The sequence below is a fragment of the Anastrepha ludens genome, chromosome 6 (genome assembly GCF_028408465.1).
Source record: "Anastrepha ludens isolate Willacy chromosome 6, idAnaLude1.1, whole genome shotgun sequence".
Classification (NCBI taxonomy): domain Eukaryota; kingdom Metazoa; phylum Arthropoda; class Insecta; order Diptera; family Tephritidae; genus Anastrepha; species Anastrepha ludens.
In genome coordinates, this window is record NC_071502.1 from 24446620 (window position 1) to 24464058 (window position 17439).

General features: G+C 35.7%; 5 protein-coding genes across 5 annotated transcripts; 3 read left to right on the forward strand and 2 right to left on the reverse strand.

The window, feature by feature from the left end:
• The first annotated feature begins 6054 nt into the window (after positions 1–6054).
• LOC128868031 (peptidyl-prolyl cis-trans isomerase H) lies at positions 6055–7027 on the forward strand. The gene is made up of 3 exons (XM_054109746.1): positions 6055–6430; positions 6490–6666; positions 6725–7027. Exons 1-3 carry the CDS (start codon positions 6347–6349, stop codon positions 7013–7015), a joined length of 552 nt encoding a protein of 183 aa, XP_053965721.1. The 5' UTR covers positions 6055–6346; the 3' UTR covers positions 7016–7027.
• Positions 7011–8756, reverse strand: LOC128868029 (post-GPI attachment to proteins factor 3). The gene is made up of 7 exons (XM_054109745.1): positions 8502–8756; positions 8243–8406; positions 8027–8179; positions 7833–7957; positions 7633–7769; positions 7337–7541; positions 7011–7274 (listed from the first exon to the last, which is right to left on the reverse strand). The coding sequence occupies exons 1-7, from the start codon at positions 8638–8640 to the stop codon at positions 7199–7201; spliced, it is 999 nt and encodes a 332-aa protein (XP_053965720.1). The 5' UTR covers positions 8641–8756; the 3' UTR covers positions 7011–7198.
• Positions 8757–9732: 976 nt separating this feature from the next.
• LOC128868032 (uncharacterized aarF domain-containing protein kinase 5) lies at positions 9733–12276 on the forward strand. The gene is made up of 7 exons (XM_054109747.1): positions 9733–9843; positions 9911–10537; positions 10685–10930; positions 10996–11161; positions 11230–11581; positions 11646–11810; positions 11870–12276. The coding sequence occupies exons 1-7, from the start codon at positions 9829–9831 to the stop codon at positions 11988–11990; spliced, it is 1692 nt and encodes a 563-aa protein (XP_053965722.1). The 5' UTR covers positions 9733–9828; the 3' UTR covers positions 11991–12276.
• A 176-nt stretch (positions 12277–12452) lies between these two features.
• Positions 12453–14066, reverse strand: LOC128868033 (UPF0545 protein C22orf39 homolog). Its single transcript, XM_054109748.1, has 2 exons — positions 13927–14066; positions 12453–13873 (listed from the first exon to the last, which is right to left on the reverse strand). Exons 1-2 carry the CDS (start codon positions 13984–13986, stop codon positions 13475–13477), a joined length of 459 nt encoding a protein of 152 aa, XP_053965723.1. The 5' UTR covers positions 13987–14066; the 3' UTR covers positions 12453–13474.
• A 1403-nt stretch (positions 14067–15469) lies between these two features.
• Positions 15470–16922, forward strand: LOC128866198 (coenzyme Q-binding protein COQ10, mitochondrial). The gene is made up of 3 exons (XM_054106735.1): positions 15470–15710; positions 15876–15977; positions 16044–16922. The coding sequence occupies exons 1-3, from the start codon at positions 15601–15603 to the stop codon at positions 16495–16497; spliced, it is 666 nt and encodes a 221-aa protein (XP_053962710.1). The 5' UTR covers positions 15470–15600; the 3' UTR covers positions 16498–16922.
• The last annotated feature ends 517 nt before the right edge of the window (positions 16923–17439 follow it).

Below are 17439 nucleotides of genomic sequence, written 5' to 3' on the forward strand. Positions count from 1 at the left end.
GTATATTTGGTATTGTTAGCTATTAAGCACGTTGTTTAGCGTTAGGCGGTTCAAGATTTATTAAAATGTAATATAATGTTACAGTATCATATTGGAAAGTGATAACGGAAAAACATAGTGGAGAATTAGGGTTGTACTTAACATAGTATATAATCTTACATATACATTAGGGTCGCTCTTAACATATTATAGTATATGATCTTACATACTCCGGCTCAACCATAATTCACACCATTTTTGAAAAAAATGTATAACTAAACAATTTCATTGAATTCTATATCTATACTGGTCAATAACTTTTTACAAAATTTTTCATGTTTGATTTTACTTAAACTTTTCGTAAAACCATCTGCTACATTATCTGTAGTGGAAACATATTCAATTTTTAATTCTTTTAGACTACATTGTTCTCTAATATAGTGAAACTTAATATCTATATGTTTGCTCCTTTTCTTAGTTGACTCGTTCTTCGCCAGAAACGCAGCTCCTTGATTGTCACAGTAGATGACCGTTGGAAACTCGACGTACCGCTTGAATCCTATTTCTCTTAGCAAATTTCGTTGAAACATAACTTCTTTCGCCGCTTGACACATAGAAATGTATTCAGCTTCAGTTGAGCTTAAGGCTATTACATTTTGCTTCTTTGATTCCCATTGTATCGGTCCATTTCCAAACATAAACACAAAACCACTGCATGACTTTCTATCTGAAGTATCAGATGCCCAATCGGAATCTGAGTAACATACAAACTCATCAGAATTAGAATATCGCAAACTCATGTTAACAGTGTGTTTTAAATAACGTAAAATATGCTTCGCCACAAGAAAGTGTTCGTGGTGAGCATGGCTGCAAAATTGCGACAGCTTCGAAACAGCAAACGAAATATCAGGCCTTGAAATAATTGACAAATAAGTTAATGCACCCATTAACGACTGAAACTTTTTAGTATAGTCTCCGACACAGTTAAGATTCGGGCATTTCTGTAATACACACCCACTAGGAATCGGTGTAACTGCAGATTTACAATCTGACATATCCCATTCATCGAGCAATTTTTCGATGTACATTTTTTGATGAATTTTAATTTCACCTCGACTTCCATCTCTTTCGATTTGCATTCCAAGGTAGTGCTGTATTGGACCTCTATCTACAGCTTGTACGATTTCATTCAATTTATTTAAAATATTCTTAATTGATTCTCTCGAACTACTTGCAACTATTAAATCATCGACGTAGACGCCTATTATATTGATATCTTTTATACTTATTTTATAAAAAACGCAGCAGTCTGACTTCGACCGATTAAATCCCATTTTCATTAATATATCATTTATTTTTTCTGACCAATCTCTGCCGGCCTGCTTTAAGCCATAAATCGACTTTTTCAAGCGACAAACGCTTTGCGGATTTTCTTGGTCTTCAAACATTATCGGTTGGCGCATATATATTTCTTCTTTTAGCTCACCATTCAAATAGGCTGCAGTTATATCAAAGTGGTGAACCAAAAGCTGATGCTTAACTGAGAGAGCTAATATTAATCGAATAGTAGCATGTCTCACAACAGGTGAGTACGTATCAAAATAATCTATATTTTCTCGCTGAGAACAACCTTGCGCAACAAGACGGGCTTTATACTTCTCAACACTCCCATCAGTGTTTCTCTTTGTTGCGAAAACCCATTTGCAACCTATAACATTTTTGTTCTCTGGTAGGTCTACTAAATCCCATGTATTATTTTTCATTAAAGTTGACATTTCCGATTCCATAGCATTTTTCCAATGTAATGCATTTTCACAGCTTAAAGCTTGTTTTGTGGTAATCGGATCATTCTTTACGCAAGAAACTGAATTTAAAACATTCACACATGGATCAATTGCAAATACTTTACGTGGTCTTCCAACAGTACCATTTCTTAAAATCTTCGGCCTTCCTCTTTTGATACGCCCTTGAGGATTCACAATTTGTTCTGGATCAGAATCACCATCTTCATTTTGTTCAGATGGTACAACCTCATCTTCCTTATCATGACCACTAAAGGTAGGAACCTCACTTATATTATCTTTGTCTTGCTGATTAAACAATAGTAATGTATCATTGTACGATAATTCGTCATTTTTAACAGTAGTAAACGTCTGCTCAAAAAATATAACGTCTCTTGCCACGATAATAGATTTCGTACGAACATCATAAAGTCTGTATGCCTTGCAGTCTCGTGCATACCCTACGAATTTAACAATATCACCTTTCCGTTCAAATTTCGATTTGCCAAGTTTCTTATTTAATGCGACCGCATCGCAACCGAACACCTTCATGTAACCAACGTAAGGCTTTCGACCTGTCCAACGTTCAAACGGAGTGGTATTTTTCAAAACTTTCGTTGGAGAACGATTTCTAACGTAAGTAGCCGTGTTGACTGCTTCTGACCATAAACTGTGTGATAACTTAGATTGCTCTAGCATGCACCGTGCCATTTCAACAACGGTTCTATTGTAACGCTCTGCTATGCCGTTCTGCTGCGGTGTGTACGGAATCGTTTTTTGGTGAATTATACCTTTAAAGTTTAAATATTTCAACATGTCTTCATTTACGTATTCCCGGCCGTTATCAGTTCTCAAAACTTTTATCTTCTTCCCGGTTTGATTCTCAACATTAGCAACAAAATTTTTAAAACATTCAAGTGCCTCTGACTTTTGCTTTAAAAAATAAACATGTGCATATCTCGTATAATCATCAATGAAAGACATAAAATAAAGGGAACCACTTTGCGACTTAACTCTCATCGGGCCGCATAAATCTGAGTGGATAATTTCTAATGGTTGCTTTGACAAAACCCTTTTATAACTCAAAAAACTTGTTTTCTTTATTTTACAAGTAGCGCAAATCTCACAATTGAAAAACTCGGACTTAATTAGCTTCTCTTTATCTTTAGTCATATTCTCATTAAAGAGCTTAAGCAAATCGCAACAGTTAATGTGACCAAATCTCTGATGCCAGATTCTTAATTTATCATTTAATATTCCACCTATTTGCATGGCTGAATTCTCTTTAGGCTTGTATAATTTAGCTTCATATATATTGCTTTTCAATGGCGCATTAAACAATATTTCATTATACTTATTTTTAACAAAAGCCTTGCCATTCATAAATAATACTTTATGACCTCTCTGAATAATTTTTGCCACAGACAAAAAATTTGAATGTAATTGTGGAACATAAAACACGTCTATTAAAGTAATGCCAGAGAACTCTGATTTTAATTTTATATTACCAATAGCTTCAACTCTTACTTTCTCACCAGTCGCCAGCATAACTTCATCACTGCATTCTCTTAATTTGACGAAAAATTTTTTCTCACAACACATGTGACTGGAAGCACCGCTATCGAGTATGAATTTATCTCTTTTGTCACTTTTCGCACTGCCTATCCCCAATACTGCATTACCTGAATTGTCTTTCCTTTTGCTTTTGTTTTTGCATTGAGTGCTTATGTGACCTTGCATACCGCATATGTAACACCGACGCCTCTCTTGACCTCTATGTGACTTCTGCTTCGCTGAATTAACGGACAACACGCGCTCTGCTTCTAGGTTGATGTTGTTTTCAGCTACACCGTTTGATGCACGACGATGCTCTTCTTCCAGCAACTTAGATTTTAACTGTACCAATGTTGGAAGTTCGTCCCTCGCCTCGATCGCAACAACAAAATTTTCCATCTCCTCAGGTAGCGCACACAGCAATAAAATAGACAAGAGGTCGTCTGGAATCGATATTTGAAGCTCACGTAGGCTTTCAGCGATTGAACAAAAATTGTTGATTTGTGGGCTTAACTTTTCACAACGTCGAATTTGGAAACGAACCAGATTTTTAAATAATGACACCTTTCTTGCTGGTCCACGTGCGTTGTAAATTTCATCGAGCCTCTCCCAAGCCGTCTTCGAATTTTCACAGTCCTTAATATAGATGAGCTCTGAACTTTTCACATTTAACGTTATTAAGGCTAACGCCTTTCTATCCGATTTACTGAAATTGGCCTTATCGAGTGCGGTCCAACTTTCCAAGCATATAGTCTCAACCGGATACCAGCAGTCTAGCGTAATTAGCAGACTTTTCATTTGGACGCACCAAACGGAATAATTTTCACCGTCTAACTTTTCGATGTTTATACCGTTCATTTTTTATTCACACAGAATTTATTTGTTCACTCAAAAATTTATTGTTCACCAAATGTTTTTGTTCACACAGAACTTATTGTTCACACAGAACGTATTTCATTTCTTTTTTGATTCCACAAATATTTTTAGCGACACACTCTGGGCCCATAACCCTGTTAGCTATTAAGCACGTTGTTTAGCGTTAGGCGGTTCAAGATTTATTAAAATGTAATATAATGTTACAGTATCATATTGGAAAGTGATAACGGAAAAACATAGTGGAGAATTAGGGTTGTACTTAACATAGTATATAATCTTACATATACATTAGGGTCGCTCTTAACATATTATAGTATATGATCTTACAGGTATTATATTTTATAAATACTTAAGTAACAAGGAAACACATGACATATGCATTTGCCATATTTCAAGATGTTTGATTGAGAGATTTAGCATTATTTGAAATGCCATTAGGGGGTGCTTTAATTTTGGCCAATACTGTATGTAAAGCGTTTTTCAATAAGGGCGGGTAGATGTTGAAATGGAATAAAATGGCGTTTGCTGTGTGGTAGGTAGCGCTATCCTGCTGGAACCACATGTCGTCTAGGTCCATATGGTTCAATATGGGCCATAAGAAATTGGAAGGGCCACCACGTCTACCGAAAAATGGGCGCAATGCGCGCAACGTTTGCGTTAATGAGCACTCATTTTGATAACAAAATTTTATCATTTTAACGTGATGTTCAATCGTTTAACTTGCCATGATGATTTGGCATAAACAACTGAATAATAAACAAAAGATTTGACAGATGTCACCAAACAAAAATGGCTGCCACAGAGCGCCAAAATCGACCCGCGCCAATTGAAAACCCCTTTATATGTACATTTCCAAATAAAAAAGCGCCGCAGGTGAAAATATTGTTTTATCGCGATTTTTTGTCCATATTTTTACAATTTTTGAAAATAATGATTTATCAAAGACCAAAAGTTAATTTAACTCTTTTAAAAACTACAATTTTCTATCGAACCTCATTGTTGGCTGACTGGGTTTTTTCGCTTTCGCTTTATTCTCATCTCATTATCGTTCCTTTGACAATTCGCCCCGCACATTTATTTTGCACGGTATTACAAACGTTTTGAAGAACATTTGTAATAATAGAATTTTAATAAAATTCGAAGTATTATTGAGTAAAAAAAGCTTTAAATCAAATCTTGAATTAATAAGGAGTGTTTATAAGTGAATGCTGTTACTTTTCTGTGTTTGTTTTAAGTAAAATAAGCGTCTGTAATAGGGCATTTTTTCAAGCTTATGCAAAAATTAAGCATTTTTAACGTGAAATATTGTTATTAATTCTTAATGGTAATTTATAAAAAGTACTATAAATCGAAAGGTTGATATAGTGACTACATTTGTGTGTTATAATTTTTCAATCCACGCACTTACACATTTATCGTGGTAGCAATGGAAAGCCAACCAAAATTTTCACCACCAACTCAAATTTCTACCATTCTACTTGCCTACTGATTGACACAAGCCAGCACAAACTTTCTGTGATAATTACAACAAACCAACAGGTACGCAAACAGACCTGAAAATTAAAAAGTACATGAACAAAATAGTGGTTTTGGGGCTGATAGGTCCCCTCGTTCTCAGACAACGCCGTCATTGGTAAATCCACCTAACTCATGCTTTATGCGTTTATGCACTGGCACTTCAAACATTCTGGCTTCTGTGATCATAAATTTCGCACTATATTCCTGTTGCCATTTAAAACTACATATATTCCGAAATTCTTACATGAGTCGGGCAGTAACCCCAAGCTCTAATAGCACTCATCGTACACGCGCACCCAATTTACACTCTATTTATATATTTTAAAAAATTTACTATACTTACAAATTATTAGCAGTAATTTTAGTAATAAAATATAGTTTGTCACACTTTTAACCACTCGATTTTACCTCGCACAATTCATAAACAAAATGCGTAAACCAAACACGGAAGGAAATAAGATTTATAAACAGCTGTTTCGAAGAAATGACAGTAGACACTTGCAGCCGGTCGCTATCATTTGACATTTCTCAACGTAAACAAACGCCAATTCGTCGTATATCATTCTTCCACATTTTAAGCAAATACAACTAATAAAGAATCCAACATTTTTTGTACTTACGTGCATTACTCGCTAAATATGCCTACTTGGAATCAAATTCAATCACAGCTGCGAAACCCTAATAATCCGGTAGTTTTCTTTGATATATCTGTTGGCACGACGGTAAGATGTTGGTGGAAATGCGCGCGGTCAGGAAATTAAATATTATATTTGTTGTTTAGGAAATCGGGCGCATGATTTTTGAGCTCTTCGCGGACACGGTACCAAAAACTGCAGAAAATTTTCGTCAACTTTGCACGGGGGAATACCGGCCGGACGATGTACCCATGGGATATAAAGGTGCCAGTTTTCATCGTGTCATCAAAGATTTCATGATTCAAGGTGGTGACTTCGTGCATGTAAGTAATCACTAGAGATGTAACATAACATGTGCTAGTAACGGCTCTTGATATTTAGGGTGATGGTACTGGTGTAATGAGTATTTATGGCGGAACTTTCGGCGATGAGAATTTTACCTTAAAACACGATTCGCCTGGTCTACTATCAATGGCGAACAGTGGAAAAGATACGAATGGATGCCAATTTTTCATCACTTGTGCCAAGTGTAATTTCCTCGATGGCAAGCATGTTGTTTTTGGTCGTGTGCTCGATGGTTTGTTAATAATGCGGAAAATTGAAAATGTTCCCACTGGCCCAAACAATAAACCCAAACTACCAGTAACAATATCACAATGCGGACAAATGTAGAAAGAGTGGTATTTTATACTTATTATTAAAAAAATTTTATACATGATAATTATAATAAAAATATTTTTACGACTTTGTTTCTTAAGTTTGTAGAATAAAATTTGACTAAAATCCCGTTATGTGAAAAAAGCAGCGTGTCATAATCACAAAATTATTGTAATAATTAGCCTAAACGTGAACTCATCAAATGTGTTTGCCAAGCTTTTCACTCTCAAATTGCTTTTCCTTACGTAGAATGCGGCAATCATCAATTACAAAACTAGAGCAAAAATTAGCATTCAATTCGTTGTAGTTAGTGAATAACATGTATCAGATATTTACTCATAAAACAGCGAAATGACTGGAACTGTTGTCAAATGCCACAAAGCGTGTGCGTCTAGTAGCCACAAAATTGGTGGAAAGTCCAATAGTTCTAAACTCATAGACATACCGAAAAGTACATAAAACCGGATAATTTTTCGATAATGTGGTCGCCGTTGACGTTCCAAATAACACCAAATAAACCAACCCAGCGCAGATAAAGCACCTAGAAATGAAAAATTAACAAATTTTTATGTACATCAAAATAATGAATTGATAGTAAAACAGTTTATGTTGATACAAAGAACTTGCGTTACCAGTAACAATGTTTGTTGTCATATTCAGAGAGTAACTAAATTTGCCTAAGCTCAGGTACGCAAAGTAATTTACGAAGAACGATAGAAATATTAATGAAATTAACCCACGTAATATCAGCGACTGACGATATATCATCCTGAATTTGGGATACATTTTTTTTTTTGTTATTAAATCATTTTTCATAATCTCTCAAACTCACCGCATGACCATACAATAAAGTGAAACAAGTATAATACTATAAGCAAAAGCATAATCCATTAATTCCGTCACGGGGAAATCCCTTGTATGAAATACTATCGACCATATCCAACCGTTTATGCACACCTGAAAGCATTTTTGTTGTTATTGTAGAATTGTAAAAAAATGGAAAAATAAATGGACATCCTCGCTTACAAATGCGAATATGTGCCACAACTTAAAGCATGGACTATCCGGACGCACTTCAGTACGAAAGCGGCGCAACATACGAATATGCACAACCAAATTACATACAGAGAACAACACCGAAGCCGGTTCTTGCATGCCGAGAAAACGCACAAATGGCCACTATTAAGAATTTTAAAATGAAAAACGTTATTAAATTATAATGATTTACAAAAAGTTATTCACCTTTCCATAAAACTGTGGCACATCCCAACCACGCTCTTCAAAAGCATCCACTGTACGCCACATACAACCGTATTGGCACTCGTCTGCACAATTCCATGCAAACGCCTTGTCAAAAATCGACTGTTGATAATACTTTACGGCCTGCTCTTGAATCTCAATCCCATCTGTATGCAAAAAACAAAATATCAAGTTGCAATTTAGAAATATGTATGTACATAAAATTTTAAACTTCATTTCTTCCACTGTATTCTTATCGTACCAGCACTGCAGTTTTGTCGTTCGCAGTTTTGACGACAATTGTGGAAAAATTGTGTACGATCCCCAATAGAGGCGTAACATCCTACTACTAAATGAAAAACTACTAAAAAATATCTATAGGATAACACTGTACTACACATGATAATTAAAATTTTAACTATTTTCCAAAATTTTAAGCTCGCACCACTTTAAGTTGAACATTTTTCCAACTACTTTCCCCACCAGCCATAACATATCGATTTTTGGGGTAGTTGGGGATGAGTGGTGACAAAAAGCGGTGTTCACAGTGTTGCTCACAACTCTCAACTGTCGACTTCAACAGCGGCAGATTATATGTCTTATTCAAAAAGATCATATCTAAGTAAATAACAAATTATCAAATATGATTAACCAACTTATTATTGTAAAAGGGTTTGAAAAATGGAAATAAGCATTGGGTATGAACTTAGCGTACTTCGTACTGAATATGTGATGCAATGCGGACTAGTTAGCATGTTAGCACTTCTAACATAGCTTTTATTACCAGGTACACAACACTGGATTGCAAACACCAGTCGGCAAAATAAATTAGTAAGAAATTGGAAACATTTAATAACAAGGCGCATTTATTAAAGGTGTACCACTAGACCAACAACAATGTTCTGTACGTTTGATTATCAAAGCAAAGTATTGAGAAACTAGAAAACACATAATTAATTGTTTCATTCTGAGCTGACAGCCACATGGACTCTTCGAAAGAAAAAAACAACTCAGCTGATTTACCAACACCACCTTTAATAGATTCGCCTTGTTTACTAACATATTATAATTTGATCTTAAGCATTTTTACAAGGCGAATTTATTACGGGTGACAGCAAACACATATAAGTAAAACCCTACATGTATTTGTTGTTGCGTTTGGTGCAAGCATCATGTCAAAATCAGCAAGCAAATGTAAACATACGAATGTAAACATACCAATACATACAAACAAAGCATATCATTTTGACGTAAGCCATACCTACGGCGAAAAATTCAGCTGGGTGAATGCTGTCACCTTATTAAATCCACCTTGCATTTTTATTTAAAATTTTCATTGTGACATATTCCACTCACCACCACTCTATTGTTTTTTTTGTTTTTTCAAAATGTATAACAGTGTAAGAAATACACTGAAGAGACGAATTACCTTGCGCCTGTAAAAATAAAAAACCAAAACGCTTCCAACACTGGAATGCAATACAATTGAGCACATGGCTCATATGTTTTTTGTTTTGATATAGCAATCAGATGTTTTTATGCAGTAAAAAATAGACAAAGTTCATGGCCCATTCGTTAGATATCTCGAAATGAGTAGCATTTTTGTAAGTTAAAACTTTGTATAACAAACTAAATTCTTGTCCAATAATTCTATTTACTATTTATTCATAGTTCATCCGCCCAAACAGAATTCTACACACTTACAAAGCCTGTAGAAATTCGAAGCTTGCACGTCTCCTCCATTCTTCAGAAAAAATAATTCCTATCCGCAATTCGAAATCCCTACGTTTTCGCTCTTACTTTGGAATCGGCTTACTTGGAGTGTTTACAGGTTTTGTTGCGTATGATGGAGTTGTCAATGAATTTATCTACTGTGGGGCCACAGTACGTTTTCTACGGTCACTTAAAACTGCTTTGATGATTGCAGTCGACTATTTTCAGCTTGAGCAGCATAAAAGTGAGCCTGACTTTGAGTCACAACTAAAAAATATACATTTAAAGAGCGCTAAGCGTTTACTTGAGACGTGTTTGCTAAATGGCGGTCTGTACATTAAAATGGGCCAAGGTGTCGCAGCTATTAACCACATTCTGCCGAAAGAATACACAAGCACATTGGAACAACTGCAAGACAAATGCTTGCCTACCACAAAAGCCGATGTGCAACGAGTTTTCTGGGAAGATTTTGGTAAAAGCCCGGAAAGTATTTACGATGAATTCGATTACAAACCAAAAGCGGCGGCGAGTTTGGCACAAGTATTTAAAGCCAAGTTGAAAAGTGGCGAGGAAGTAGCGGTGAAGGTAGGTCTATTAGCAACGAATAGCTTACAACCTTTGAATTATTTACCTATTTGGTTAAGATACGTAGCTAGCAGCAAGAGCTATCGGTCTGAATGCTCTGGAGTTTTCTAAAAATATAGCACCAATATCTGTCTGGTTTTTTTTCAGGTGCAATATGGTGACTTGCAAAAACGTTTTACCAGTGACTTGGGAACCATTATGTTTCTACAAGATGTCATTGAAATATTTTTCAAAAACTACAATTTTGGCTGGATATTACACGACTTGCGCCAAAACTTAGTGCAGGAACTAAATTTCGAGAATGAGGGACAAAATGCCGAACGTTGCGCCAAGGATCTTAAGAAATTCAAATATGTGCACGTGCCACATATTTTCTGGGAATGCACAAAACCGGTAAATAGTAAATTATATTTAAACATTAAATACAAAAAATTGTAATTGCGACTTTATAACCAAAGCGCGTACTAACCATGGAATGGGTTGATGGATTCAAAGTGAGTGATGTTGAACGAATACAACGCGAAAAACTCGATTTAAAAGATGTGGATTTAAAGCTATTCAATATGTTTGCGGAACAAATATTCCATACAGGCTTTGTACATGCTGACCCACATCCAGGAAATGGTAAACAATTTGTTGGAATTTCAGAATATATACCATGTAAACATTTTTCTTGAATATTCATAAATTAGTATATGTGCGCAAAAATGCGAAATCAGGACAAGCTGAACTGGTGCTATTAGATCACGGCCTATACGAGTTCCTACCAGAATCCGTGCGTTTGCCCCTCTGTGAGTTCTGGGAGGCGACGGTGTTGAGGGACGAAACAAAAATGAAATCGTCTGCTCAGCGAATTGGCATAGAGGATCACATGAAATTTGCAGAAGTGCTGTTTCAACAGCCCATACGCATACATGGCGGACGTATTAAGACAAGGCTGAGTGAAAGTGATATCGAGTACATTCAACAGGTGGCTAAGAAAAATTTTGAACTAATAATGAGCACATTAAAGGAAATGCCGCGTAATATGCTTTTCGTTGTGAGGTGAATCAGCGCAGCCGTACTTTATTTACTTACTTACTTACTTGTTGTTTTTCACTTCTAAAAGGAACTTAAATACAGTGCGGGCCATTGGCCGTCAGCATGGCGATGTAGTGGATAGACCGCGCACAATGGCCCGATATGCACAACATTGCATTTACAGCAAATACAATTCAATCCGCAGTTACATATTCTGGTTTTATAGGCGTTTAATATTTGAATATAACCTTTGGTAATTATTGTAATTACTTCATCATTTCTATCCGCTTTTAATTAATGAATATTACTTAGGTCCTCCTCATTACGATTATCGTGCTTAGAGTTGTACCTGAACATTTTATACAAATTAAATCGCGCACCTGAATCAGCACGCACGTTGCTAAGTGATATAGCAAAACAGGATTACAATTAATATAAAATAAATTATATACATATATATTGTTTTTTGTTACAGTGTTAGTGTACATACCATATGTAAAAAGTTTAATAATAGTTGGGATTTTTAGCTAAATACGAATATAAGGTGATTTAATGCAAAGTAAACTAACATCATTTTTATAAAAACAACAATATTTGACTAAGGTTTATTTATTTAGGACATAAAAATGTTAATAAGATCCTTAAGAATTGAATTTTTTAATGTGTTAATGTTTTTTAATGTGTTTTGTTGAAAAAATATTTATTTAAGGCCAATACTCGTCACAAAATCTTCAAGGCTCAACATTTTGGCAGGCTTCTCAAACAAAAAATAATTAAAAAAGTCTGTTAAAACAAACAATGGCTTTTAGCAAAGTTAACAACTTTTAGTTTTTATATAAACATATTTTAAACATAAACCTCTTTGTTTGCATCTAAAGCAAAAAATGGTATAAAAGTGGAGTAAGCGCAAACCGTAAATAAAGATAATTCGTTCCCAACTTCCCCGAGAGTCCCGCGTAACCTTGGCACAATTACGTACTGGATGCTCTAGCAGGTTAAACTCCTAACCTATCCAGAATCGACCCCGTTATACTAAACATATGTCGGGCATGTGAAGGCACCCCGCACCACACTAACCGCCTTTTCACATGCCCCATCAAACCCACTCATCTAACACCCCTCTCCCTCTGGACGCAACCTGTCAAAACAGCAAGTTTCCTGGGCCTGCCGTTAGATGAGCTAGACGAAGACGACCGGTGATTTACACTACACTGACAGGGCGAAGTTACTGCTACAACAACAACAATAATTTGTTGTACCCGGAACGACCCGGATTTATATGCGGCCAAAAACTCTCACTCCAGCAGCACTCCCGTACGTGTATGTATGGGGAATGTTTATGCTGCCACGTCAACCACATAATTCATGAATCGAAAGTTCCGCTATTATAAATCGAATGCCCAAAAATGTACATTGCGCAGCGTTTGCGAGATTTTCTTGCTTATTTCCATATTCCTCGCTTATGCAAAGTTGTATCAGTTTGAAAAACAACTACACTCACTCAGTTTAAGCTTGCAGAATTGAGCGCTTTCACTCAGTTCAATTGAAAAGCATAGCTAAACAAGGGTGGAAAACTGATCGTTAAATATGTTATAATCAAACAAGATATCTGTAAGAAAGCTGAGATTAAAGCTCCCCCAGCGAATTAAATTGATTCCTTCTACATATTCACACATAACTTGTACGATAAAACATATGGGAAACTATGTTTATATCAAGCACTAAAACCACAATTACAAAGCCAATATTTTACTGATTAGCTATAAAGTTTTTTGAGTTCTATTCAATTAATTTTTCAGTTAGGCGCTAATTCTCTAATTTAATTCTGTTAACTCGATTTTCCAAAAATGGAATTTTATGTATTTTAAGTATTGATTTTAACCTATTAACATTTCAGTAGTGTCTAAACTTTTTGATCTACATTATAGCACAATATGATTTTTCAATCACTTCAGGTGTTCTTCGTCCATCCAATTCCATTTGTTTCAACTCCAAATAAGTATTCTCATACTTCTTCGCCAACCACTCAGGTAATGGCTTAGACCAGTCTTCCGGAGGCTGTGTTCGCTTATTCCACGTTGTGTTACCATAGTGTGCCTCCATGCGTTTTCGCCGCCGTTCAGCTTCACTACGAATTACTGCTTCACCAGCTGCTACATCCTTCTTATTGGAATTCGTGTAGCGTTCACAATTATTGTAATCCGTTTTCCATTGGGAGCAATCAATGTTTTCGCCATGTATAAAGTATTGATGGAAACGCGCCTTGATACTGGTACAATCATCGTATTCTTCTTTATAAGCAGAACATGGCCGGATCTAAATTTAAAACTATGAATGAAAGTAAACGCAATGACATGGATTCTACTTACAGACCATTCACCTTTTAGGTCGGAATCTGTTGTGTTTGCATTATAAGGCTCCGTGGACATTTTGGGGTATTATTTAACAACTAAATCATATCTGGTAATATGAAAATAGTGATTTAGAAAACAGCTGTTTGAAGCCGGCTCTCTTCCTCTTCTTATGAAAAAATAGGCAACAATAATTTTATGCTCTAATTTTAAAACCCGTATTACTGTGGTAAATTTGTTTCGAAATTGGCTCAAAACTCTTTTAGGTAACTAATATAGTTTTAAATGTATTTTTTTTTTATTATTATAAGAGCACTTAGCACTACGACCTGAAAGATGTATTGTGCCTTTTTCATGGATTAAAAGTATTTCTCTGAGCCCAAATTCCTCAACAAATTTTATTGTTTGTCCTATTTTATGGAGCCCTTTTTTCCTCTGGTAAAATATGTTTACCATGGTGTTTGCCCCTCTTATGCATCAGTGCTGGACACGGACATTCAGTGTCTTACTAGTATTACCTATGGTTCTTTTAAGGTCCTCTTGTTGTTGTAAGAGGAAAAACATTCCCCATACTTGTACGGGGAGTGCTGCTGGAGTGACAGTCCTTGACCGGATATACTACATATAGTAAGTCCGGGTGTTCCGGTAACATAGAACCGACTGTTTGAGGAACGCCACTTACATTTGTTAATATACTGCCCACATTGAAAATTTCTAATTTTTTAAAAGCTATATCCCATCTGTGATAACCACAATCTTGATCAACAGATTGAGATGGGCAGGTCACACATTGCGGGCTAACACGTGTTACCCACCTCAACAAATACGCTTCGGTAAATGCCACAGACAGAGAAGAAGGGGCCGCCCGCCGCTTAAAACATTTTAACTGGTTGTAGTACATAAGAATGCAATCTCTTAACCTGAAGGCGAGTTCCCAATTGGTCTATATCTGGAGTCCTTAGTTACCTAGCGAAAAGAAAAGTCCTCTTTTCATTAGCATTTATCAACAGCTCCCATTTGCTACCCATATTGTACGAACACATCCTTAAGTTATCGGGGTCCACATTTTGGCCGATATCTCGAGACCCTAGTCACGGAACGGTATGAAAAATACTCTATACTATAGAATCATCAAAAGCTTCCATTTGCTACCCATATTGTACAAACACATCCTAGGGTTACCCAGGTCCACGTTTTGGATTATATCTCCAGACCCTAGTCACGGAACGGTATGAAAAATACTCTATACTATAGAAATCATCAACAGCTTCCATTTGCTACCCATATTGTACAAACACATCCTAGGGTTACCCGGGTTCACGTTTTGGCCTATTTCTCGAGACCCTGGTATCCGATTCTTAAAATTTCAAAACACAAACCATCTTCTGAATAGTCCAAACAAAGCCTAAAAATTTGGTTTGGATAGGTGAGCCCGTTCTTGAGTTATAAGATATTTTACATATACACGCTTTAAAATTCACTTCACAGAAACTACTGTGAAACCGGCAGAAGAGTCGATGAAATATTTCCTTCACTGACATCATAACCTCATTGAAAAAAATTGAATCAGTTGTGACTTGACTTGAATACGGAGAACACGTAAAATAAAAATTTTAAATAACAATTCGTTTCAAAGCACAAAAAAACAATTCGTGTGTTATTGTTTTCAATAGTGTGAATAGTGAATTCCAGATGGGCAGATCGTTCACACGTAGCTGTGGAATTTTTTGTGGCGTAATGTTCAAGAACGCAAAATTGTTGCTGGCAAATAGGCAACTTATCGGTTGCACCTACACACAATTGTAAGTATTACTTATTTCATACAAAAATCTAATTTCAATGAAAATTATATAACCCCCTACCAAAGCATATCGTACCAGTTCGAATGTGTCTAATATACATGAACTCGATATGGAAATCGCAATTCGCAACTTAATTTTTTCAAGTTTGTTTACTTCTCTTTGTAGCACAGCTGCCGGCAGAAACGTGAACTGTCCTCAACGAGACTTCTTCACTTTTAGTGATCTGACAAACAAGAATCGGGAATATGCCAAAAAGGAGTTAATTGGGTAGGCGTGCAGATGTGTATTGTATCCGCTATTACTCACTTAAGTTGGCGTTTCGCAAATTTGCAGATACTCGATGCAAGAAATGTATGATGTGGTCGCCGACGTATCGAACTATTATAAGTTTGTGCCATACGTGAAAAAATCACTCGTACACAGTAAGCGTAATGACGGCTTCAAGGCTGACTTAATTGTCGGTTTCCCACCGCTGAATGAAAGTTATACATCAAATGTTTCGCTTCAAAATCCTGTGCTGGTAAAATCCGTATGCACCGATGGAAGATTATTCAATTATTTGCTTAACAATTGGCGATTTAGTCCCGGTCTGAAGGATATTCCACAATCTTGTGTTGTCGATTTCAAAGTAACTTTCGAATTCAAATCGCTGATACACAGCAATATTGCAAATATTTTTTTCGATTTAATTTGCGATCAAATGGAGCATGCTTTTGTGGCGGAAGCTGAACGACGACACGGACCACCTTCAATTAAATCGCATATATTGTCATGGCGAAGATCTTGACCAAGACGCAATGAATAAGTTAAACATAAATAACTGCGTATTCAAGTACTTTTGTGTGATTGATTATTTTTATTTATATAATTTTATTATTATATTATATATTATTATTATTATACATTGCAAAAATAGCATTGTTAAACTTATACATACATTTGTACATAAGTGCATACATACATAAGTATAATTTTACTTATAGTTCACACGAGATCACACTATTTTGTACAATAGCTTTACATGGTAATCATAAGCAAACAAGAAAAAAAGCCTCACCGACTGTACCCAGAGCTGAGGTGTGTATCTTTTTCAAACAAAATTATTCAAAGATAATAAATTTATTAAATTAATGGTTAAGTCTATTGTAAATAAACATTTTAAAACAAGAAATAATAACCAAACTGTTACAGTTCCTTTTTGTGGTATAAGAACCGTGCTTTTTTAAGTTCCTGGGTAAAATGTATGAGTGGATGGATGATATTAACTCTTAACGGCCGAGAGCTTTTTTGTAATACTCGCCCATTAGACGACGGGGAAATTAGAGGTGAAATTCTGAAACGTTTATAAGAATGAAAACTTTAACTAAACATTTAATCTGATTTATTTTGATATTAATTCAATATATTTACTTGATTTATAATTTTATGTGGTCAACAAACCAGGGATGTACAAAGTTGCAATATTTGTTAAAGAAAACTAAAGCGATGATAAATAAATGAAATGAAAACTGAATTCTTTTCATGTCCCCGTAGCGGTCGTTAAGGGTTAACTTTCTTATCGGTAAACTATTAAAGCTATGAACGTGCAATACTTAACTACCGTTATTGCGATTTGAAAGACAGTTGGTTGTTCTAATGAAACACATTCAGACAGAACTTTTTCATTCAGTATCGAAGTTTATTTTCTTAGTCGATATGGGTCTTGCTGGACGAGTTTGCGAATTATTCT